The sequence below is a fragment of the Ornithorhynchus anatinus genome, chromosome 2, assembly GCF_004115215.2.
Source record: "Ornithorhynchus anatinus isolate Pmale09 chromosome 2, mOrnAna1.pri.v4, whole genome shotgun sequence".
NCBI lineage: Eukaryota > Metazoa > Chordata > Mammalia > Monotremata > Ornithorhynchidae > Ornithorhynchus > Ornithorhynchus anatinus.
This window is the reverse complement of record NC_041729.1, coordinates 96,060,739-96,086,815: the sequence shown is the minus strand read 5'-3', so window position 1 is coordinate 96,086,815 and position 26,077 is coordinate 96,060,739. Positions and strand designations below refer to the sequence as shown.

Below are 26,077 nucleotides of genomic sequence, written 5' to 3'. Positions count from 1 at the left end.
ACTCCTGCCCCCCAGACAGGACCCCCTCATCCCAGGTAGGACAGGACCCCTGCCCCCCAGACAGGACCCCCCTCATCCCAGGTAGGACCCTAGCCCCCTAGGCAGAACCCCTTCACCCCAGGTAAGACCCCAGCCCCCCAGGCAGGAGAGCCCCCTCTTCTCTAACCCCTGAGCAGGACCCCTAGGCAAGAAGTCTGTCCCCCTCTTGGACAGTGAATTCCCCCTGCCCCGGATCTGAAGGATTCCCCCAACTCCCATAGCAATGCCGAGGGAGGGCGGGGAGGGGAGGGGCGGGGTGGACAGAGGGCTGGACCCTCCCTCCCTCCTCCTTCCTCCTCCCCCCTGCGGGCCCGGGGTCTCTGCCTCTTCCCCCGCCCAAAACCATCCGGAGCCTGGTTTGGGGCAGAGGAAGCAGAGGGGAGGCCGAGCGCAGGACTGGCTATGGCAGGGGGCCGGGGACTCCTGCTGACCCTGCTGCTGGTGGGACTGGCGAGCCCGGGGAAGGCCCAGGGGTCGCAGCCCCAGAAAGGTACGGGACAGAGGGGGGACAATCCAGAGGGGCGGGCAGGTGTCCATCCATCAAGCTGCCCCCTTGCCCCCCAGGAGAGCCTGGGGGAAAACAGGTCCCAACTTGCCAAACTTTCTCCTGGTCGCCCCACCCCCTTTACAGAGCCCGTCCCGGGGGCAGCGAGGAAGACCCGGGGTAAATCGAGGCAGATGGGGAGAGCTGGGGGAGGGGAGAGCGACCCGGTGTCCCAGCTGGCTCCAATTGGGGTCACGGTGGCCCTGCCCACCCTCAGGAGCCTTCGCCGAAACCCCCCCTCCGAACAGCCTGAGTCACTCATTATTAATCACTTTTTATTACAGTCATTAATTCCTCGTGGCTGGCAGGGATTGCCATCCTTTATTATGGTAGTGCACTTTCCCAAGCGCTTAGTGCAGTGCTCTGCGCACAAAAAGCGCTTACTCCATACGATGGAGTGAATGAATTGCATTTTAACGCAAAGGATATTTGCAGCACCTCTTCCCAGGGACAGGCTGGGTGGGAGAGGGAGCTAATTAAAAGGCAAACGACCTTCACCTGCAGCGTCTTCGGGGAAATTAGTGTCAGGTGACAAATCGTTCTCCAAACTCCGAGAAAGCGTTTAGGACACCATTTGATTGCTAGGGCGAGGTGGGAAGGGGAATTCCCCAACCACGTGAAAGGTAGGCAGGTGGGGACTAATTGGATCAGCGTCATAAAGTCTGTCAGCCTTTTTGCTCTCGAAAAATGGGACCCTCCCCACCCCCAAAGTCATTTTTGTAATGAATGGATGGACTGAAATTCCTAGAATGGTGACCCTTATCTCTCTTAATAATCTGGAGGACTGCATGGACACAAAGTCAACTCATTCCCCCTCTTCCCTAATCTGTCTTTGAACGTGAAAGGCTGGAACCATGATTGAAAGGGTGCAAATTACGGTGATTTGCCAAACACTTGAATGAGTAAGTTTTTTTAATGCTAAATCTTACCTCGTGTGAGCAATGATGGTTGACTTTGTGTTTTAAACTTCAATGTGGATTGAGCTATGTGCGTAGTACCGTGCTCTGCACATAGTAAGTGCTCAATAACTTCTGTTGAATGAATAGAGATAATTTTTGCGGTATGATGAAGGGGGCAAGATGGTAAGAGAGGGTGTGGAACCTGGGCGTGAAAGAGGGAAGGGCTCCGAGGGAAGGGTCCTAGTGGGTCAACCGGAATGCCTGCTGTTTTATAGGAAGGGAACACCTTTTTAAGGAAATTAGTTTGTTGGGTTTTCCTGACAGAAAAGTATTTTGGCCTGGGGCTTCTAGCTACGGTAGGATTTTTGTAAATATAAGGAGACTTAAGTCCTCTGGGACCATTTTAAATCCGATTTACAAATTCTAAGCAAATCAGACAGCATGCAGGCTAATAGAGTAGAGCTATGCCCCCTTATGTAATGAGCAAAATCATCCAACAGGACTGCTCCGAATAGGGTTCTTCAAGGGGAAAAAGGAATGCACCTTCAGGAATATCAAAATGGAAGTTGATTTCACTGATAAATGCTCACGTGTCACTCTTGAAAATAGATTGTTTAATATAGGACATACCCTAGAATTACTTTGTATCTTCTCTGAGTTTTCAGCTGTCCTTTTGTTTCCAACCAAGGGAAGGTGGTTAGCAGCAGGATTTCTTTGGTTGGGTACATTCTAGGAATGGGTTCTCTGTTGTTTGAGTACTTACTAACCATCTTCCAATAGATATACTGCTAAAGGAGACCCTGGAATTGAACGGCAGTGGGAACCTCAGAAGTTCTTAACTGGGGAAATCCAGCCTCTCCACCTGCCCTTGATTTTCTCTATGCTCACATGGAATGGACTCTGGAGGGTCCAAGAGATGGGACATAGCAAAGTAGCTTGATGGTAAAAGGCATTCTATAGCCTACAATACATTTACTTCTTTTAGGCTGCCAGCTGATTAGGAAAGAGCATCATTGAATGGAAAAAAATCTAAATAGCATTAATGATAACTGTGGTATTAAATAGTATGGGCAGGCACTATCCTAAGCTGACTGGGGTAGATAAAATGTAATCAGATCAAACACTGTTCCTATTTCACATAGGGTTCACAGACTAAGGGGACGGGAGAACAGGTACCTTTTGCCTGTTTTACAGATAAGGAAACTGAGGCACAGAGAAGCTAAGTGATTTTCCCAGGGCCTCACAGCAGCCAAGTGGTAGGGCCAAGATAAAAACATCAAGTTTTCTGAGTCCCAGTTCATTCAATCATTTACTGAATGCTTACCATGTGCAGAGCACTGTACTAAGTGCTTGGAAAGTACAATTCAGCAAGAGAGACAGACAATTCCTGCCTGCAGTGGGTGTACTTTTTCCATTTAGACCATGTTATGCAACTTTGAAAGTTGGAATACTTAGGTTCTAGCACCAGTTCATCCATTGGCCAGTTGCGTGAACATAGTTGTGTTACTTAAACTCTCTGGGTCTTAGTTTCCTCATCTGTAAAATAGGAATAATACACCTGGCTTTCCCTACTTCACAGGGATGTGTGTGGCTAAATTGAGACAATTGATGTGTATAGGCTTTGGAAAAAGAAAAGTACAAAGAAACACTGTTCAACAGATGATGCAGTGACAAGGTCAGGTAAGAACTTTTCAGGAAATGAGAAGCAGTGGGGCCTAACGGAAGGAGCTTGGGCCTGGAAGTCAGAGGAAGGACCTGGGTTCTAATTTTGAAAGCATCACTTAACTGTTGTGTTATCTTGGGCATGTCACTAAACTTCTCTATGCCTCAATTCTCTCATCTGTAAAATGGGGATTAAAGTCATTAAAGTCAATACTGAATAGTAAGGATTTCCGAGGGTTTTTTTGATTACACAGAGATTTTTTTTTTTTTGGTCTCCTGGAACAGTTAGTGCACATTTTTGGCAAATATATTTTTTAAAATCACATGGAATTTCCACATCACCTTCTTTGACTCCACTTTAAAAACATCTTGCACCAGAAAACATGAGAACAGTTTGTAATTTTACAGCTGAACTTTCTGGGGGATTTCTTGTGGACAAAAGCCTGGAGTTAATTACATGTTTTGTTTTTTTTTGCTACATATGTTACTTATTGGTTTGTTGACTGAACATTCATTAAGAAGCTTTGTAGAATTCCTCATCAACAGAAAACAACAAATCTGGCTGAGAATAAGAGCATTTTGCATCACTGACTGTAAGGGCCTTGGATGTGGTATAATGCCAGAGGAAAAATAAATAACTGGAATATGGGCCATTTTGCAAGTCTCAGAAGTTTTACTTTTTTTTTATTCCAGGCAGAATAGTATTGATTGGGAGCCCTTAAGACTTTCACTCTCTTTCTTGCCTAACATGTGTTTTAGTGACTGTGGAACAATTTTGAGTGCTTTGCTGACCTTTTTATAGTGGAGTTTTTCCTGAGAGACACGATAATCTTCATTCTTCTCTTTGGTAGTAGAGTCCATCAGTTTTCCTCACCATGGTTTTTACCACAGTGTGTAATTCTAAAATTCCACTCCATGGTTGATAAAAAGGGAATAGACTTGGTTTCCAAAGCAAGAAGGATTCAGATTAGACAAGAAGAATATCCTAGTTCTTGGGGATGTTAGACAATGGAACTGAGGGGTGGTTTTCTTTAGCATAGGTCTATGGCATTTAACTTTCTCTGAACATCACAAACCTAAAGAGAGTATCATCTGCCCAAGAGAGATAGAATCTCATGATAAAGAGTATATTTAACTGCATGTCCATGTGCCTGTCTGCTCATTCCTGAAAGAGACTGAAGCTCTTATAAGGCAGTGACAAATCTTGCCCATCTTTTGTGATTTCTCCCCAGTGCCTAGCATGGTGTCCAACAACAAAGTATTGATGATGACAGTTATGACAAGGATGACTTTTTGGGGGCATGATATTCACCTTCAGGTTAGAATAATGAAAGGACCGAATTTTCTATAAAAACATCCATGAAGCATAAGGTCCCCTCTTACTTTTTAACAAGAATAATCATTAATCCATGCTTTAATATTTTAATAAATGTAGTACACAGTCTAAGGAGAGAAAGAAAATGAGATATAGAGTAGTTAAGTGTCTGGCCCAAGGTCACATAGCAGACAAGTTACAGCTAAGATTAGAACCCAGGTCCTCTGACTCCAAGGTCTGTGCTTTATCCAAGTCAATTATAGTAATTTCTCTTCCCCCCCTCCAGTGGGAGAGGTCAGTATGCTCATCCCCACTTTTAGATCAGGACAGGGTGGTTGCATGATATAGTGGGTAGAGCACGGGCCTGGGAGTCAGAAGGTCATGGGTTTTAATCCTGGATCTGCTACTTGTCTGCTGTATGACCTTGGGAAAGTCACTTTACTTCTCTGTGCCTCAGTGACATCATGTGTAAAATGCGAATTGAGAGTGTGAACCTGACATGGGACAGGAACAGTGTCCAACCTGATCTGATTGTATAATAATAATAATGTTGGTATTAAGCACTTACTATGTGCCAAGCACTGTTCTAAGCACTGGGGGAGATAGGTCATCAGGTTGTCCCATGTGGGGCTCACAGTCTTAATCCCCATTTTACAGATGAGGTAATTGAGGCCCAGAGAAGTTAAGTGACTTGCCCAAAGTTACACAGCTGACAAGTGGCAGAGCTGGGATTAGAACCCAAGACCTCTGACTCCCAAGCCCATGCCCTTTCCATTAAGTCATGCTACTTATGCTGCTTCTACTGCTTTATCCACCCCAGCACTTAGTACAGTGCCTGCTACATAGTAAGTGCTTAACAAATACCATCACTATTAATAATATTACCCATCATTTCATTATCACACTGTTTCTTGAGAAGCATTTGTGCTTGCCACTTTTCTTGTTGACACGTAGCAATAGTATTTATTAAGTACTTACTGTGTGCAGTACACTGTACTAAATGTTTGGAAAGAATTCACAGGTGGGAATTAGACATTAAATAGGAAATTAGTCCCTGTCCCTCAGGAGGCTCACAATCTAAAAATGAAGGGGAGGAGACTGGTGACAGACGCATAAAGGAAAATGAAACAATAATAATGTAATAATGTTGGTATTTGTTAAGCGCTTACTACATGCCGAGCACTGTTCTAAGCTCTGGGGTAGACACGGGAATCAGGTTGTCCCACGTGGGGCTCACAGTCTTAATCCCCATTTTACAGATGAGGTAACTGAGGCACAGAGAAGTTAAGTGACTTGCCCACAGTCACACAGCTGACAAGTGGCAGAGCTGGGATTTGAACTCATGACCTCTGACTCCCAAGCCTGTGCTCTTTCCACTGAGCCATGCTGCTTCCAACAAACAAAACAGTAAGACGTCATAAAGATAAAAAAAATAAAGATCTGTAAGGTCCTGTGGCTAGAGGAGCAGAATTTCAGGGTCCTCATGGTTCAGAGACAAGACACAACTGTGGCCACAGTCACCAACACCAGCAGCAGCTGTTAGTCTTCCCAAGATTTTGTGGATACAGTGCCAGGCTGCCTTGTCCTAAAGAGGTGGTGGAAGGAAGGTCGGGAAGGAGGTTCCTCTGTGACCTGGAGGAGAGCTAGTGTGGGATTCTGAGGAGGCCACGTGGTAAAACAGCATGGGCTTGGGAGTCAGAGGATGTGGGTTCTAATCTACAATGCTCTGCCCACAGTAAACGCTCAATAAATATGTTTGATTTACTTTATCTCACTCAAAACTTTCAAGTCTAATCTGTGCTTTGGGTGAGGACAGGGTCAGGTAGGAGTGGATAAAAAAGTGCTTTAACCAAAGAAATGAGAGCAATGACTAAGTTTTCCATGTACACATTGGTGTTTATTTGGGTGAGTTTATGTGGGGTATATTTGAGGTATTTGAGTTTGCGATTATATGTAGGAGAGGGAAATGAAATGAAGGACAAAATGTCATAAATTGTTTTTGGAACCCGAATTGTGGTGACTAATTCCTATCCCTTTATCTCCCCACACTCCCATTTAGCTCTTCCCTCTCTCTTCCCCCTCCACACACCTCCTCCAGGGGTTATAGCTTCTCCAGCCTAGGGATCGGCAGCTGTGAAAACTCAAGTGCATTTTTCCTCACTGACATAAAAATCCAATCTTTCAAAAGGAAACGGGAGGACAGGGAATAGAATAAGTCAGATAACATTCCATGGGCTGAACACTGTCATTGGGTTACAGAATAGCTCCCAGAGACAGCAGGATGGACAGGGGTCACCCAGGCAAAGACTAATGTCCATGAAAAGACTGAAGAAACAGCAGCTCTTTGCCACAGAGCTTTTTGTGTAAGACTACCTGGTTCTACCTGTGGAAAGTGGCTCAGATGAGGCCCAGGCTCATGTCTGTGGTCTGGATTGGGCAGACCTGGGCTTTTTTTTTTTTTTTAAAATGGTATTTCTTAAGAGTTTACAATGTGCCAGACACTAGATTAGTCACTGGGGTAGGTACAAGACAGTCAGGTTGGACACAGTCCATATCCCACATAGGGCTAATCGTCTTTATCCCCATTTTACAAATGAGGTACCTGAGGCCCAGAAAAGTGAAGTGACTTGCCCGAGGTCACACAGCAGGCAAGTGGTGGAGCTGGGATTAGAATACAGGTCCTCTGACTCCCAGGTCCGTGGTCTTTCCACCAAACCACACTGCTTCTCTTCATATAAGCCAGACCTCCACTATTCCCACCTGCAAAGCCTTACTAAAGTCACTTCTCATCCAAGAGGCCTTTCTACTAGGCTATAATGCTTCCCACTCTTTTTCTTGGCTACATCCTAAAACTTGCCTGTCCTTTGTGGGGTAAAGATTCTGTTATATCTATTATAGTGTACTCTCCCAAGTGCTTAGTACAGTTCTCTGCACAAAGTAAGTGTCAGTAAATATGATTGAAAGTGGGTCAGGGACCATGTCTAATCTGATTTCATCATATCTAGCCTAGTGCATACTAAGCACAATCATTCACTCTATCATTCAGTCATTAGTATTTATTGAATGCCCATGAGTAAAACACTGTACTAGGGTCTTACAATAATTAAAACGAGTAAAAGACATGGTCCTGGCCCTGCCTAATGCAGGAGATAAGTAGGCACTAGTTACTTAGTCAAGGTACTGTATACAGTATACCTAGCTGCCAAGAGTGAATTGTTCTGATGTGATAGTGGAAGTTGGGTGGGAAGAGTGGGAAAAATTTTCCGGAACAGATGGAATTAAAAAGAGAAGCAGCGTTGCTCAGTGGAAAGAGCATGGGCTTTGGAGTCAGAGATCATGGGTTCAAATCCCGGCTCTGCCACTTGTCAGCTGTGTGACTTTAGGTGTCACTTCACTTCTCTGTGCCTCTGTTACCTCATCTGTAAAATGGGGATAAGAACTGTGAGCCCCAGGTAGGGTAACCTGATCACCTTGTATCTACCCAGCACTTAGAACAGTGCTCGGCACATAGTAAGCGCTTAACAAATACCAACATTATTATTATTAAAAAGAGGGCTTTTGAAGATTAGGATAGTTTTTTAATGATATTTGTTAAGCACTTTCAGTTCTGGCACTTTTTTAAGCTCTGGGGTAGATACAGGTAATCGGGTTGGATACAGTCCCTGTCCTACAGGGGGATCTCAGTCTTAAACTCCATTTTACAGATGAGGTAACTGAGGTACAGAGAAGTGAAGTGACTTGTCCAAGGTCAGAAGCAGACAAGTGGTGGAGCCAGGACTAGAACCCATGTTCCCTACCCACAGGGAGCTTACCACATGGTGATGCAACCAGGGTGATGTTACAGCTTCATTACACCTGAGCTCTCAAACTTCGTACTTTGAGGGAATAAAATTCAGCACATAGTACAGTGCCTGGCACATAGTAAGTGCTTAACAAGTAACACAATTATTGTTATTATTGTAAACAAATATTTTTCATAGGCTCCTCATCAACTAGAAAAAGACGAAAAGGCTTCCCCCTACAGGTGACACTGTATGGGGCTAACCACTGTATGGGTCACAGCTTTCCTAGGGATGGTTGCCTGGATTGATGTCTCTCCTTCCTTAGCTCCTCGCTCCCTAAAATAGCAGCAATCCATTCCTTTAGGGGGGGATGAATAGAATTGCTTCCCTTCTTCCCCCGCCTCCCACCCCCCACAACAATCTGCCCCATTCCAAGTCAGCCAATCAGCAGTGGAGCTGGAATTAGAACCAGCTATCAGCCAGCTATCAGCCAGCTAACCAGTGCAGAAGGCAGAAGGCCAATGAAAAGTGATGATTTCTCCAAATGCTATTCTCACTCACCAAACGCCATTCTTCTCCTGTTGACTCTCCAATTTCCCCCTTCCACTTACAGGAAAATCAACTTTTAAATCTTGTATTAGTTCACCTTCCCTTTATTTTAGTCTCTATCTTTCCCTTTCCTTCTCTAACTCTGCCTTGGGGTTGACCTGAAGTTTATCCTTCGGGGAATGGGGTCGGAGGTGGAGATTGGGAGAAGGCACTTGTATTTTGGTAGCCAGCACATACTCCAGCACATCCTCTGGGAAGAAAGGGACCCTTTTTGCATGGGCCTGTGTTTGTCACTTGGTCAGTAGTATTTATTTGTTCATTATAATGTTGGTATTTTGTTAAGCGCTTGCTATGTGCCGAGCACTGTTCTAAGCGCTGGGGTAGACACAGGGGAATCAGGTTGTCCCACGTGGGGCTCACAGTCTTAATCCCCATTTTATAGATGAGGTAACTGAGGCACCGAGAAGTTAAGGGACTTGCCCACAGTCACACAACTGACCAGTGGCCGAGCCGGGATTCGAACCCATGACCTCTGACTCCAAAGCCCGTGCTCTTTCCACTGAGCCACGCTGCTTCTCATTTATTCAGTTGTATTTATTGAGTGCTTACTGCATGCAGGGCACTGTACTAAGTGCTTGGAAAGTACAATTCAGCAACAAATAGGGACAATTCTTGCCCTCAACAGTCTCACAGTCTAGAAAGGGGGAGACATTAAAACAAGTACAGAGGCATCAATAGCATCAGTATAAATAAATATAATTATAGATATATACACATAATAAAATAGAATTATAAATATGTACATATATAATGTTGGCATTTAAGCGCTTACTATGTGCCAAGCACTGTTAGAAGCACTGGGGTAGATACAAGGTAATCAGGTTGTGCCATGTAGGGTTCACAGTCTTAATCCCCATTTTACAGATGAGGTAACTGAGGCACAGAGAAGTTAAGTGACTTTCCCAAAGTCACACAGCTGGCAAGTGGCGGAGGCAGGATTAGAACCCATGATCTCTGACTCACAAGCCCATGTTCTTTCCACTAAACCACGCTGTGTAGATGTACTCCAGTGGGGTGGGGAGGGGGTAAAGAAGAGGGAGCAAGTGGGGGCGATGGGGAGGGGGAGCAGAGGAAATGAGGGGCTTTGTCCGGGAAGGCCTCTTGGAAGAAGTGAGCTTTCAGTAAGGCTTTGAAGTGGGGAAGTTTGATGGGTTGGTGGATTTGAGGAGGGGAGCATTCCAGGCCAGAGGTAGGATGTGGGCCAGGGGTCGATAGTGGGACAGGCAAGAAGGAGGCACAGTGAGGGGATTAGTGACGGCGGAGCAGAGTGTGCAGGCCGGGCTGGAGAAAGTGAGAGGGGAGGTGAGGTAGAAGAGGGCAACGTGCAAAGCATTTGGGAGAGTATAGTACAACAATGTAACAGACACATTCCCTGCCCAGATGAGCTTACAACGGGGGAGACAGACAATATAAAAACATTACAGATATTTACATAAATGTTGTCGTGCTGAGCGTGGGGATGATCAAAAGTAGAGCAGTCATGGTGATGTAGAAGGGAGTGGGAGAAAAGAAGAGGGCTTAATCAGGGAAGACCTCTTGGAGGAAATGTCCCTCAATAAGGCTTGGAAGGCTTTTATTGTTGTATTGTACTCTCTCAAGTGCTTAGTACAGTGCTCTGCACACAGTAAGTGCTCCATAAATATGATTGAGTGAACGAAAGGGAAGGAGAAAATTGTCTGTTGGCAAGGAGGAGGGTAGGCATTCCAGGCCAGAGGCTATGACTCTGTTAAAATCCAGTTTTCACCTCATCCCACCATTGGTGTGGGGCAATTTTATCAGCACAAGTAAATTCAGCAACACATTCAGTAGCAGGATCAATTAATTAATGGTATTTATTGAATGCTTATGGTGTACAGAGCTCTAATGAAGCACTTACGAAAGTAGAATACCATAGAATTGGTAGGCTTGAGCCCTGTCCACAAGGAGCTTACATTCTGAAGTCCATTTAGCCCCATCTTTGAAACTATATACTCTTGCATGGATCAAAATGTGTGATATTTTCTTATTTCCTTTCTTGATCCCGGTGTGTGTCATGAATAATAATAATAATGGAATTTGTGAAGCACTTACTATGTGCCAAGCACTATTCTAAGCACTGAATGCTCTTGAATTAATGAATGTGGTTGAAAAACAAATAGTCCTGAGAGAAGAGACAGTATTGCACTTATTAGCCACCCACTTCAGTGGATGGAGAGACATAAATAATACTTACCTCACTTAAGGGTTATTTCATAATATTGTCTGCCAATAGATAAGAGAAGTACTTGCTTGACAACCCTATGACTTGAATCTATGCCAGTGGTCACAGAATTATTCAATCTCTCCTCTTTCTTCAAAACTAATCTTGGTGGAGTTGCGGTACACTGAAGATACTTGATCAGAGGTTAGGTAATTTGTTTATTGTGACTTGTACCATCCACTGAAGATGATTTAAGTTAGCAAAGGAAGTTATTAGTGATTTGAACTGAAATATAATCAGCTGCAGTCTGTGAGTCCCATGCAGGACAAGGCATCTGTCCAATCTGTTGCCCGAATTGTACTTTCCAAACGCTTAGTAAAGTACTCTGCACATAGTAAGCGATTAATAGACACAATTGAATGAATGAATAAACATGATTATCTTGTATCCACTCCAGGTCTTAGTATAATATTTGGCATATAAGTGCTTAATAAAAAAAACTATTATCATTATTATACTATTATTATTATCATATGTTAAAGAAGGATAAAAAAGAGTATCTCCATAAGAGGACCCAAGATGTTAAAAGACTAGCCCTTTCTTTGGAGTCCAAAGATATAGGAGGTGAAAGGTGAAAAGGAAAGAATTAAAGAGCAGATCCTCCTGGAAAGCATTCTTTGTTAGGATGACTCTTCAGACAACCTGAGGACTGTTTTAATTTGAGAAGCAGCATGGCCTAGTGGAAATATCATGGGCCTGGGAGTTGGAGGACCTGGGGCTGCCCCTTGTCTGCTGTGTGAACTTGGGAAAGTCACTTAACCTAAACCTAAGTTACCTCATCTTTAAAATGAGGATTAAGACTGTGAGCCCTTTGTGGGAATTTGTCCAATCTGATTAGCTTTTTCTACCCCAGTGCTTAGTAGATTTCCTGTATATAGCAAGTGCTTAACAAATGCCATTAAGAAAAAATTTAGACCCCTGGAAAAGGATTGTAAGAGGTTGTCTGTTCAGAAGACTTCCTGCTAATACCCTGAAGTAAAGAAGGACATTTAAGATTGAATTTTATTCAAATTCTGAGTTGTGAGAATGTGAATTTGGAGTAACTTAAGGAACCATGAAATTTTGCTGTATATGGTGGTGAACTAAGGTAAGTAATTATATTCATTGTTCAGTACTTCTTATTTCTCACTGCTTTTATACTGATGAATCTAAAGGTCCTTTGCTATACCCTCCTAGCTTCCAGTCTGGTGGCCTTCAATCTCTGATTTAAGGTATGGATTTGATTTTGGATTTTCCACTAGCTTGTTCCCTAGCCTCCAAGTCTCACTGACCTTTTATTCCTCTACACTCTAATTTTTTCATACAACTTGATACTTTGACTCTAAATCATTGTTCCCACAACCTCACATCCCCTGTCTCTCTGTTAAGCCATATTCCTCCTTCCTGTCCTTCAACATGTTCCTGAGCCCCCTCCCTGTCAGTCAAACTTCCTTGACTAATTCCAGGTAACCTGGTCTCATTGTCTCTCTAAAGCTTTCCCAGTTTTTCAGTACATATGTTAGTGAATGTGTATAATGTGTGGCATATTTCTCTCTCCTCTCTGAACTGAAAGCTTTATGAGCCTACAGCCTAGTTTCTGACTTCACTTGTAATTCTGCTCAGCAATTACAGTGTGATACACTGAATAAGTACTGCAAAAGCACTCTGAAGAGTGCTAAATGGAGGCTAAGTGGAACTAGTAAGATGATAACCTGGATTTTGTTGTAATCTCATCTCTGTGCTCAACCTGGCATTTTCATCCTAGTTTGTATCGAGTCGATGGCTTGTATCACCTGTTGATAAGAACTCTATTTCTTTTTTTATTCTTACATTCCTGAGGCACTTCTGCCTACTCTTCCCCCTATTAAATCTTCTGTCTTAACTCTTACTGCTACTTGGTATTAATTCAATACCCTTTGCTCAAGTAGTATAGCTCTGCTGTGCTTATGAGGGGGCAAGTGCTATCTCTTTAGTCAATTGGGGTTAACTGGGGTCCACAAAGGTGAAAGGGATTTGCAAGGTTATTCAGTGAGTCTGTGCCAGGGCTCAGAAGTTTGTCCCGTTTCTATTATTGTCTAAAAGTTATGTTGGTAACTGGAGGCAGCATTTGAATTTGACACCAGAAAAAGAATTTAGCCACAGTTGTTACTTTTTCCTAATTCACATAGGATGTTATGGGAATGGAAAGTCTTTGGGTCTTTCTAAAAAATGCAGTATTGTAGCAACTGGGCTTAATGGTCAGCAAGCACATACTGCTTTACTAAAAACTGCATTAATACATTATTTTTATCCTTTCAATATTTGTCCAGATTTTTCACATTTACACCACTGTCAGTGGTGCTCTTACATTGGAAATAATAATAATGATGGTATTTTTTAAGCTGTTACTGCTTGTCAAGCACTATTGTAAGCTCTGGGGTCTTGTCTTGTGCTTTCGAGTCATCACCATCCCAAAGCGATGCCATGGACATATCTCTCCCAGAATGCCCCATCTCCAGCTGCAATCATTCTGGTAGTTTATCCATAGAGTTTTCTTGGTAAAAATTATAAAAGTGGTTTACCATTGCCTCCTTCCTCTCAGTACATTTGAATCTCTGCCTCAACCCTTTCCCAGGCTGCTGCTGCCCAGCACAGGTGAGTTTTGACTTGTAGCAGATTGCCTTCCACTTGCTAGCCACTGGCCTAGGTAGGAATGGAATGGATATTCCTCTGCTTGACTCTTCCTCTTGTAGCTGAGACTGGTAGAGTACTGGAAACTCACCAGGTGTGACCCCGAGAGGGAAGTGCCGGGCTATGTATAAGGTAATCAGGTTGGACATAATCCCTGTTCCACGTGGGGTTTACAGTCTTAATCCCCACTTTACAGATGCAGTAACTGAGACAGAAAAGTGAAGTCACTTTCCTAAGGTCACAGAGCAGACAGGTGGTAGAGCTGGGATTAGAACTCAGACCCTTCTAATGATGGTATTTAAGCACTTACTATGTACAAAGCACTGTTCCAAGAACTTGGGGAGATACAAGGAGATCAGGTTGTCCCACATGGGGCTCACAGTCTTAATCCCCATTTTACAGATGAGGTAACTGAGGCCCAGAGAAGTTAAGTGACTTGCCCAAAGTCACACAGCTGATAAGTGGTGGAGCTGGGATTAGAACCCATGACCTCTGACTCCCAAGCCCCTGCTCTTTCCAGTGAGCCACGCTGCTTCTCAATATTTAAGTGCTTACTACGTGTCAAATACTGTTCTAAATGCTGGGGTAGGTACAAGTCAAGTCGGACACAGTCCCTGTCCTGGGTGGGGTTTACAGTCTAGGAGGGAGAACAAGATATTGAATCCCCATTTTACAGTTGAGGAAACTGAGAGACAGATAAGTCAAGTGACTTGCCCAAGGTCACACATTAAGCAATTGGCAGAGATAGGATTAGAACCGAGGTAGACTGTGAGCCATCACTGGGCAGGGATTGTCTCTGTTGCCAAATTGTACATTCCAAGCGCTTAGTACAGTGCTCTGCACATAGTAAGCACTCAAATACTATTGAATGAATGAATGACTCTCAGACCCACACTCTTTCCACTAGGTCATGCTGCTTCCCTGTCATAGAAGAACCTATGTATGCATACACAAACTTGTGTGAAAGTAATCTTTAGGCTGAGCATGAGGCAAGGCTAATTTTAGGGTAAAAGAACTGTGGAGCTTTCACATATTTCTTTAATGGTCTTAAAGAGTTTATTCAATTGTATTTGAGTGCTTACTGTGTGAAAAATACTGTACCAAGCACTTAGCATTTAATTGCCTTCACTAGAGTCTTATTCTCATTCCATTCACCTTATCAGTTTTCTGAAAGACTTATGCATGACCAACAGGAGGAGAAGAGAATCCTTAGAATGGTTGTTTTTGGGGGTTTTTTTCCCCTTTCTACTTCTTCCCCACTTTGATGCCACAACATGGTTTTATCTTATTCTGTCGGTCCTCTCTGACCCATAGGGTCCCCGTGGACACCTCTTTCCCAAAGTGCTCCACCTCCATCTGCAATCGTTCTGGTAGTGTATCCGTGGAGTTTTCTTGGTTAAAATACGTAAGTGGTTTACCCAAGCCTTCTTTAATGCAGTAGCTTGAGTCTCTGCCTCAACCCTTTCCCAGCCTGCTGCTGCCCAGCACAGGTGAGTTTCGACTTGTAGCAGATTGCCACTGGCCAAGCTAGAAATGGAATGGGTCTGCCTCTGACTCTACCTCCCATACTCTAGACTGGTAGAGTACTGGAAACTTTCCAGGTGCAATCCTGAGAGGGACACAATGTGGTAGTTTATTATTAATATTATCATTATGGTATTTGTTAAGCACAACATTCCCATGACTATATTAAGTTCTGGGGTAAATAGAAGATAATCAAGTTGGGCAAAGTCCCTACCCACAGAGGGCTCATAAGCCTGGCCTGGGAGTCAGAAGGTCATGGGTTCTAATCCCGGTTCTGCTACTTGTCTGCTGTGTGATCTTGGACAAGTCACTTCACTTCTCTGGGCCTCAGTTACCTCATCCATAAAATGGGGATTGAGATTGTGAGCCGAACATGGGATAGGGACTGTGTCCACTCTCATTTGCTTGTATCCGCCCCAGTGCTTAGAACAGGGCCTGGCACAAGGTGAGCACTTAACAAATACCATCATCATCATTATTATTATTATTATTGTTAATAACCATTTTCCAAATGAAAGTGAGGCATAGAGTAGTTAAATGATTTGCCTAAGGTCACTTAGCAGATAAATGGCAGAGCTGGGATTAGAAGCCAGATTCTCTGACTCCTAGGCCTGTGCTCTTTCTACTAGGCAACACTGCTCCCTCTGTAATAGATTCCCTTCCCTGTCTCTTTCTTTTTCTGCCATCACCCTCCCTTTCTCATATTCTCTGCAATACAAACCATCAATCTCAAAGTTATTTGGGCCACAAACCTTTTTTTAAGGATTCTTGGTCTATGCTTGGGTTAATTGAGTAGAACCAAATGCTGTTCAGCTTGACCAGGCTGTTTATTAATCTGTTTATTCTTGAAATATCAATGTTTTATTATGATTGTGGAATCCAGAATACTAGCAAAAAGCAGAGGAGAGAAGCATGAGAGGTATTGGCATCAAAGCAGATAACAGATTTGTATTCTTATCTTAATGAAAGAAAGTAGAAATGTTTTGATGGGAGAATCCATACTTGCTCAACCATGTATTATGTCCTTAAGGCTCAAAACAATTTGACCAATTTGGCCAAATTTTTCTAAATTGGTCAGAGCTGTTGAGCAAGCCTCTATGTTCCCCAACTTAGCCTTCATTTCCTGTGCCCTCATTCTCCTCTCCACTTTCTACACATTCAGATCTCTACCCCTAAGCACTTAATATACTCCTCCCGCACTCAGCCCTCCAGCACTTATGTGCATAACCTTCCACTCTGCCACTTTCTCTGCTGGAACTTATTTAATGTCTGTCTCCTCCTCTAAACTGTAAGTTCCTTGCTTTCAGGGATGGTGTCTACCAATTCTATTGTGCTGTATGCTTCCAAGAGCTTGGTAGAGTGCCCTGAACATAGTAAGTGCTCGATAAAGATCACTGATGTTGCATCTCAATTGGAGTAAGGAATCAGTATTGTTTATGTGTAGTTCATGGAAATGTTCAGAGGCTGTCGCAGCGTGGCTCAGTGGAAAGAGCACGGGCTTTGGAGTCAGAGGTCATGGGTTCGAATCCTGGCTTTGCCACTTGTCAGCTCTGTGACTGTGGGCAAGTCACTTAACTTCTCTGTGCCTCAGTTACCTCATCTGTAAAATGGGGATTAACACTGTGAGCCCCACGTGGGACAACCTGATTCCCCTGTGTCTACCCCAACGCTTAGAACAGTGCTCTGCACATAGTAAGCGCTTAACAAATACCAACATTATTATTATTATTATTATTCACTGTTATACTTTGAAAGACAAAATGTTTTTCAGGAAAAGGCGATTGAGTAGTAAGTGTGTTCTGTTGGATAGTTTTCATGAATTAAACTTTGTCGTGACATTATAAGGGCAGATTCATGAGGTCAACAAAATTGGGCCACCATGAAGCCACAGGAAGAAGACTTTTGGAAATGAAATTGGTGAATATAATCTGTCCCTTGAACAAGTTTGTAATATTGACAAAAGAGTTTATTTTGCTGTTGCTTAATAAATCCTATCCTAGCGAGTAAATCTAGTGTTGTCAGTTTTAGGTAGAACAAAGACTAGTGGTCCTTATGTGCACTAGTGTTGCCGAATTGTACATTCCAAGCGCTTAGTACAGTGCTCTGCACATAGTAAGTGCTGAATAAATACTATTGAATGAAACTAATGCTGCAGGCTTAAGTATGATTCAATTTTTGTGATTTAAAAGTTATCCTAGAGATTCAAAACTATTTAACTCTTATCTATTGTTTCCAGAATGTAAGATAATTCAAGCTAATAGAGATATGAATTCATTAAAACCTCCAGGATTTGTCAGAGTTTAATTTCAACTCATTTTTTTCTGACTGCATTCATTCATTCATTCAATAATATTTATTGAGCGCTTACTATGTGCAGAGCACTGTACTAAGTGCTTGGAATGTACAATTCAGCAACAAATAGAGACAGTCCCTGCCCACTGACAGGCTTACAGTCTAAGCGTGGCTCAGTGGAAAGAGCACGGGCTTTGGAGTCAGAGGTCATGGGTTCAAATCCCGGCTCGGCCATTTGTCAGCAGTGTGACTTTGGGCAAGTCACTTAACTTCTCGGTGCCTCAGTTACCTCATCTGTAAAATGGGGATTAAGACTGTGAGCCCCATGTGGGACAACCTGATTGCCTTGTGTCTACCCCAGCGCTTAAAACAGTGCTTGGCACATAGTAAGCGCTTAACAAATACCAACATTATTAATCAGGGGAGAACTGCATACATCTACAGTTATAATATTTATCTTGGGGTCATCAACTTCACCTATGTCAGAGTTATAAGTGCTTCCAGAAACACTGTGAAAGATTAAATCAGTGTATATTCAGGTCAGTTCTACTAATTACAGTAATTGTGATATTTAAGCACTTACTATGTACGAAGTACTGCACTATACAATGGGATAAATAAGTTATAAGCAGATCTGACATGCTTCCTGTCCCACTTGGGGCTTGAAGTGCAATGGGGAGAGAACAGGTATTTAATCCCTATTTTATAGATGAAGGAATAGAGGCACAGAGTAGTAAAGTGATTTGCCTAGGTCATACAGCAGGAAAGAGGTGGAGCTAAGATTAAAACCATTGTCAGCTGACCCCCAGGCCTGAATTTTTCCACTGAGCCATGCTGCTTCTCAGTTTGTGATAAATATAATACACTGCATTCTTCCATAATATGAGTGTTCGCTATGCAATTTTGCTGGAAAGTGGTTAGAGAAGTAAGATATTTCTATCTTTAGACTGTAAACTCATTAAGGGTAGGAAATATGTCTGCTAATTCTGTTGCATTGCACTCTCCCAAGCACTTAGTCCAGTGCTCCACATAAAGTAAGCACTCAATAAATGCCATTGATGGATTTTTCTTATGGCAATGTGAGTCTGGATGAGTCCAACACAATATAATGTCAGAAGGAATGGTTGTGTGGCATGGGTCAAAGTATGTCCCGGTCCATAAAGTGAGTTTTCCTAAATATGGAGTTCATTAAGAACGTGACCTCAGCACTTTAGGAAAATTGAGCGTACTTAGTTGCAGGATAGATTTTTAGTGTTAAGTCCAGTACTCTGTAGGTTGAGAGCTTATAGGTTTGATTACCGTTCCTGGGTGCTAATATACCTTAATAAAGTTACTTTAGTTGCCCACACTTTTTTTAAGACTTCAGTAATGAGGAATTTGAATTAACCAGCATCAGTCATTCTCTGAGCAAGCTGGATGACAAGGCTTTTAATGCATATAAGCAACTTTTTTTCACAGGAAGCTGTGGTACCTCTTCATCTCTGCACTGTCTGTGTGTGGTGTACTGGAAGCAGGCCCTCTCCTGACTTGGGCACATATAAGGCAGCAAGAGAGGGAGAAGGACAGATACATGAGGGACTTTCCAAGAGTAAATAAAGAATAGAGATGGTTTTCTAACCCAGAGATGCTCTCTTTTTCATGAATGGTCTTTATCTGTACAGAGCCTTTTTTACTAAAGGAAAAAGCTGATGTGGAAATACCATGCAATAATGACCATCTACCAAAGACAGAATTCAGATTCCTAGGTATTTCGTTCAGTCTAGATTTACTGTTGGCTTTAACCTACTTCATCCCTGCTAATCTACTCTTCCACTAGAATGTAAATTCCTTGTGGAATCTTTTTGTTTTCCTCCCAACTCCCTGACCTTCTCAGCCTCTTTTGCAGGTTCCTTCTCTACCTCCCAACTTTGACAGTGGGGGGGTGGTCCCTGAAGGCTCAATTCTGGGTACCCTTTTATTGTCCATCTACACCCCCTCCCTTGGAAAACTCATTCACATCCTTAGTTTCAACTACCATCTTTACACAGATGATTCCCAAATTTACCTCTCCAGATCTGACCTCTCTCCTCTACAATTTTACATTTCCTCCTGCCTTCAGAACGTCTCTATCTGGATTTCTGCTGACACCTCAAATTAAACATTTCCAAACCAGAACTCCTTATCTTCCCACCCAAGCCTGTCCTCCCCAGCACTATAGATGCTATCACTATCTTCCCTACCATACCAGCCCATAACCTTGACATTTTCCTAGACTCATCTCTCTCATACAACACTCATATTCAATCTATCACCAAATACTTTTGGTTCATCCTTTACAACATGACTAAAATCTGCCTTTTTCGCCCCATCCAAGCTGCTATTATGCTGATCAAAGCATTAATCCTATCCAACCTCGACTACTTCCCCTGCCTCATAGCTGACCTCCCTGCCTCCTGTCTCTCTCCAATTTGGTCCATGCTTCACTCTGCTGCCAATATCATTTTTCTAAAAAAACCATTCAGTTCACATTTCCCCACTCCTCAAGAGCCTCCAGTGATTGCCCATTCACTTCCTTATCAAACAGAAGCTCTTTACTAACAGCTTTAAAGCACTTCATCAGCTTTCCACCTCCTATCTTATCTCACTGATCTTCTATTACAGCCTAGCCAAACACTTTGTTCCTCAAGTTCCAGCTTGCTCATGTGCCTTAGTCCCAGCTCTCACCACCAATCCTCTTCTTAGAGAAGCAGCGTGGCTCAGTGGAAAGAGCAAAGGCTTGGGAGTCAGAGGTCATGGGTTCTAATCCCCACTCTGCCACTTGTCAGCTATGTGACTTTGGGCAAGTCACTTTACTTCTCTGTGCCTCAGTTCCCTCATCTGTAAAATGGGGACTAAGACTGTGAGCCCCACTGGGATAACCTGATCACTTTGTATCCCCCCAGTGTTTAGAACAGTGCTTTGCACATAGTAAGCGCTTAACAAAACCATCATTATTATTATTCTTAAATCCTCCCTCTGGCCGGGAGCTACCTCCCCCGTCAATTGCATCAGACCGCCACTCTCCCTGCCTGCAAAGCCGTACTAAAATCTCATCTCCTTCAGAGGCCTTCCCTAACTAAGCCCTCATTTCCACTACTTCCTTTACCTTCTGTGTCAGTGCACTCTGATCAGTGCCCTTAAAGCACTTGATATTCACCCCACAGCACTTACGTACATAACCATAATTTTTTTTACATTAATGTCTGTTTCCCGCTCCAGACTGTGCGGTCATGGTGGACAGGGAATATGACTACCAACTCTGATATATTGCACTCTCCCAAGCACTTAGTACACTGACTTAGACACGCGTGGCGCAGTGGAAAGAACATGGGCTTTGGAGTCAGAGCTGTGAGTTCGAATCCCAGCTCTGCCACTTGTCAGCTGTGTGACTGTGGGCAAGTCACTTAACTTCTCTGTGCCTCAGTTCCCTCATCTGTAAAATGGGGATTAAGACTGTGAGCCCCACGTGGGACAACCTGATTCCCCTGTGTTTACCCCAGCGCTTAGAACAGTGCTCTGCACATAGTAAGCGCTTAACAAATACCAACATTATTAGAAAATACTCAGTAAATGCCACTGATTGATTGGTTGTTCTCTTCTTCTCAAGCACCTAGTCAAGTGCACCACACCAAGGAGGTCCTCAAATGCTACTACTTTTAACAGTGACTCTGCCTTGAGAAGTAGCTGTTTCTAGTACTTTGTGGGGGAAAAAAAACCCTTGTGGAAATAAAACCCCAAAACGTTCACTGTACCAGTTTCTCCTCTCTTTATTCAAGATCCTTATTCACGCCCTATATTCTATTTCTGAGAGCAACCCAAAGCAGTTGGGAAGCTATATTCTGGAATGTTTTATATTAACAAATCTGCAGTTTTGTCTCTCTTAATAAAGCCACATTAATTTCCAGTGTATTAAGGGATTTTTAAGTGGTTCTTTTATGAATCTTTCCAAGAAAATATTGATATTAAACTCTGGAGTATACATGCTAAATGCCCCTTTTTAAAATGGAGGGGAAAACTGAGAATGAAATCCTATTTTTGTAGAAAATTGCATTCTAAGCAATATTCCCTCTAACCAAAATTACAGTTTGTGCACTGCATTCCATTGACATAATTTGAAACTTTCATTCTCCTTCTTTATAAATGGAGTTTCATTAATCTGAATTTCACAATAAGTGGGCTCCAGTTTAGGTGACATTTAGTAGAATTACAGATCCTGAATTCCACTGCATTAAAATGCGGCTTGTGTGCCTTCAATTCTGATTCATAGAAACTGTCACTGAATATTTTAGTAGTGCTATAGCTTGTAAGAAAGGTTCTGTTTTAGTGCCACAGTTTTTATTTCATAGTGGAATTTTTTTTTGTCTGCAACTATTTGAAAATGGCTCTTGGCTAAAACAAGTCCAGCTATCGGTAACATGATGAGATAATTCTATTTGGTTCTTAGTATTTGGTGGCAGATTCCATCATCACAAGCCTTCTCTTTTAAAATTCCCACAGTATGCTGACCTACTGTCACTTTTTTATCGGTTATAAAATCCCTCCTACAAAATCTAAAGATTTCCACTCTTATGCAGAATGCTTTTCTTTGTGCTAGAGGGGCTAGATCATTTTGGTTCTCCCCAAATATCATCATCTCAATTATGAAAGAGTTTATTCTTTACAGGAGTCGCAGTCCATGAATAATTCCCATAACATTTTCATGTGTGAAGAGGGGGGGACATACAGACTTTTAAAAAAAAATTCAAAAAAACTCTCAATATCAGCTGATGAAGCAGTATTTACATGAAAATAAGGGTTGGTTGATGAGGGAATGTACTGACTAGTACTCTGCAAGTGGGACATTGAAGAGAAGGTAGCAAGTTGAAGGTGTGGTTTCCAGCTCTCAGATGTGCTCCCTGCTCTTGAGGGTGATTTAGTTCTAGCTCATCTCCAGGAGAGGAGGCTGAGCCCTGGCTGTGCTGGGAGTGCCAAGAATGGTGGAGAGGCAGCACAGCATAGTGGAAAGATCATGGGACTGAGTTCTAGTTCTGCCCCTGCTACTGTCCTGTTACGTCTTCTTGGGAAAGTCAGACTCTTTCACCTCAATTTCTTCCTCTGCAAATGGAGGGCAAAATAGCTGCCCTTCCTAACTCATAAATCATGAGGCACTTAGACCGGAACTGCGTCCAATCCAACCTTCTCTTGCTACCCCAGCGATTAGTATGGTGCTTGGTATATGCAAGTGGGCATTGAGGGTGGGAAGGAAGGTTGCAGTGAGTTGGCATTCTGGTGGAGGTGAAAGAGGTGGTGGCTTTAGCCATACCTTCCACTTAATCTGAAAATTGGAGGTGTGGGCTTTTGGTTTTCTTCCAACTCGCTCTAGCGGTTCATTCAGGCATGAAGATGACAACTGAGGAAGTCTCATGTGTTACTAGTGGGCGTGCAGTGCAGGGCCCCGGGCAAAGGGCGAATGGAGTGTAAACGGTATTGGCAGGGCTATGATAGCTGGCTAGAAGAGGCAATTAATTGTATTTATGTAGCGCCGTGTACAGAGCACTGTATGGATCAGGGTTGAGGGTGGAGCCAGGAGGGGCAGCTCCATCCCAGCTTGAGCCCATGGGGGTGGGGATCTCCTCCTTACCTCCTCCCAAAAGCCAAATAACTGGGTCAGTGGTCCACTGCAGTCTGCCTGCTTGCTAAAATAGTTTTCATACTGGAATGGCTCTTCTGTTAACCTTTGTTTTACTGCAACTGAGATGCAGTTGCTGTTTATTTTGACTCATACCACTATATTGAATTTATTATGACAACGGTGCCCAGAACATCCACATCCTTTGGGTTTTAAGATAGGGCTACTTAATATAGAACTGATGAATAGGTACAAAAGGGGTTGTTAATGGCGATTATTATCAAATGTCGTTGCCATTTCCAATTAACAGTGATTCTTTGGATTTATTTTCTCCAGAACATCCTGTCTTCTGCTATGATCCATAACCTTACTTATGGTTCTTCAGTCATCATTGTTATGGTTTCTATCCATCTAGCTGCTGGTCTGCCTCTTCTACATTTTCCCTGAGTTTTCCTAGCATTAGTGTCTTATTCAGAGAATTAGTCCTTCTGACGATGTGTCCAAAATATGCTAATCTAAGTCATTTGGCCTTTTAAAGACCACACTGGCTTAATTTGTTTCAAAATCTTTGTATCCTTTTTTTTTTTTTTTCACTGTCCAGTTTTCAAATCCATACACTGTCACTGGAAGCACTGTAGTTAAAGGTGATATAGTACCGACAGTCTTTTCCGCACAGATGTGTGTTAAAGTTGCTCCTCACTGCATTGTTGCATTTTCTACCTTCATGCCTGATGTAAATGTTTTCCCCTCTGGTATGATCATCTTCCTGAAGCTTTCATTTTAAGACAGGCACTCTTTTTACAACTGCTGTAGCACTAGACACATCCGTCCTCTGACGCTTTCTCCAAACTGGCTATGCAATAGCCTTTCCAAGTTTTGTTTCACTACCTTAAATTTCTTCTTCCGCTCTGCCATTGATGGATTTCTTGCTCATCTCACAATAGAGCTGCTTAGGTGGCCTGTTGACTCCCATTCTCCTCAATTATTTTACCCAGCAAGGGTGTGGCTTGAGCATTCCCTCTTTTGTCTGTACCATCTAAACACTTGATATTCATCCCACTCTCAGTACACAGCATTTACAAACATTGTCTTACACCCTTCCATATCCCCTTTTGGTAATTTATTTTAATGTCTGCCTCCATCTTGTATGCAGGGATCATGTCTTTGTACTTTTCCAAGTGCCAGTGCTTTGCACACAATAAGCACTCAATGAATACCTTTGGTTGCTTGATATTCTCCTAAATGTTCAGTATAGTGTCTGGGACATAGTAAGTGCTTAATAAATGCCACTGACTGAATGATAGGTCATGGTGCTTCCCACTACTACTAGCCCTCCACTTGCTCCTTTCTAGTAGTCGTTGCTTTCTATGTTGTGGAACAACCCCCTTTAAAGATCCCTGAGTTAGATAAATGGCCATTAAGGACAGAAATCCTCTCTTTACTGGAGGTGTGTTACAAATATGAGCATCCTGTTTATCCAGATATAGATTCACTTCAATAACCAAACAAATTTGGGCAGGGGGCTTTGCTGAGAGCCAAGACAGGTTTTGTTGGAATATCTGAATTTTAGATTGTCTGAGCTAACCTTGGTCCTAGTTAATTGGGGTCATTAGCTTTGATCTGGTTCTTATGAATAGTTGCATATGGCTTCGCCTTTGCCAGGAAAGGGGAAAGTGGGAGTCTGGGTTCTCTCCAAGCCATTCTCTAGTAGCCACTCGGGTAGAAGGCGAGTGCAGTAAATGTGAAGCAACTGGCTCTGGCTCAGGGAGTTGGATTTTAATGAGCATGCTTAATTTGGTTAAAGTAGATGTCTTCTGCCTAAAGACAGCTAAAATGTGGACTCTCCTGACATGTATTTTATTATTCCTGCTGATGCACAAATTGTAAGTAGATATGAGGATTAGGAAATTAACCAGTATAATAAAAACATCCTATATTTGAATTGGGAATTGGTTGATTAGTAGACTTAATATTGCTTCTTTGGAAGATATTGCAAAAATTCTAAAAGCCTGAAAGTCTCTCAATGCTGTGCATTGTCATCTAGGGTCTTGTTTCCTGTATAATGGCTACAGGAATGCCAGATAAAACAATGAAAAATCCAAAATCAGCCTTTATTCCGACAGGCGTGCTCTTTGTAGTGCCTGCCTGGTCTGTGACTTGTTAACCTCTGACTTTCCTAAGAGATCCAAGTGTAGTTGGAACTGCAGTCTTGCTTATGTGGACAGAGCTCTTCCTTGGACCGAAAGCAAGGGTGGCTTGTGGGATTGTTTGGTTAAAACAGCGCCTTTCTGACTGCATAGATGGGCCTACAAAGACCTGTGGCATTGAGGAATGCTTGCCCTGCACTTGGACATCTTGGTGAAAACGGCTCTGGGAACTGGCAACCATCACTTGACAGACAGCACTTCAAAGGGCAGTCTTTTTGGGTGCACACTGTGGACAAGACTATGGGCCCCGCACTGACTTTTTCGGGTGTGTATACACACACCCACACAGTCTGTCTCCCTCTGTTCTCACTCATGAATTTCACAGTCAGTGCTATCTTCTAATGTGAGGGACAACTAAATATACTAGGGCATCTAAATTGCTTCACCACCCATCATATTTAGACATTATGCCCTAAAGTTTTCTCTCAAACCTTAGTATTCCAATTACTATGCATAGACTTTTCTCAGTTAATACTCAGTCTCTTTTCCCCAGGCTTATGTTATGTTCATGCTCCCACTAGGAAAAAGCTTGCCAGAAGAATAATGTCCAAGATGTTGCAACATCCAAGTGAAGCTTTATTACTAAATGCAAGAGAATTTTATAAATTGAGCAATAACTGTACAAGGTCACCAAGTCTCTAGTCATTACTTCATTTTGAGTAGCATGTCACATTAACTACCTCAGTCCTA

At 42.8% G+C, this 26,077-nt stretch overlaps 1 protein-coding gene and 1 non-coding gene across 2 annotated transcripts in view; one reads left to right on the top strand and one right to left on the bottom strand.

Annotated features, from left to right (window-relative positions):
• Nucleotides 1-400: 400 nt before the first annotated feature.
• LAMA2 (laminin subunit alpha 2) overlaps nucleotides 401-26,077 on the top strand; it is a 586,243-nt gene continuing 560,566 nt past the window's right edge. The window contains 1 exon segment of the mRNA XM_029049645.2: nucleotides 401-529. Coding sequence (XP_028905478.1) covers nucleotides 442-529 — 88 coding nt within the window. The 5' untranslated portion in view covers nucleotides 401-441.
• On the bottom strand, nucleotides 13,713-13,850 carry LOC114809396. Its single transcript, XR_003757183.1, has one exon. It is a non-coding gene; the product is annotated as a small nucleolar RNA SNORA7 (small nucleolar RNA).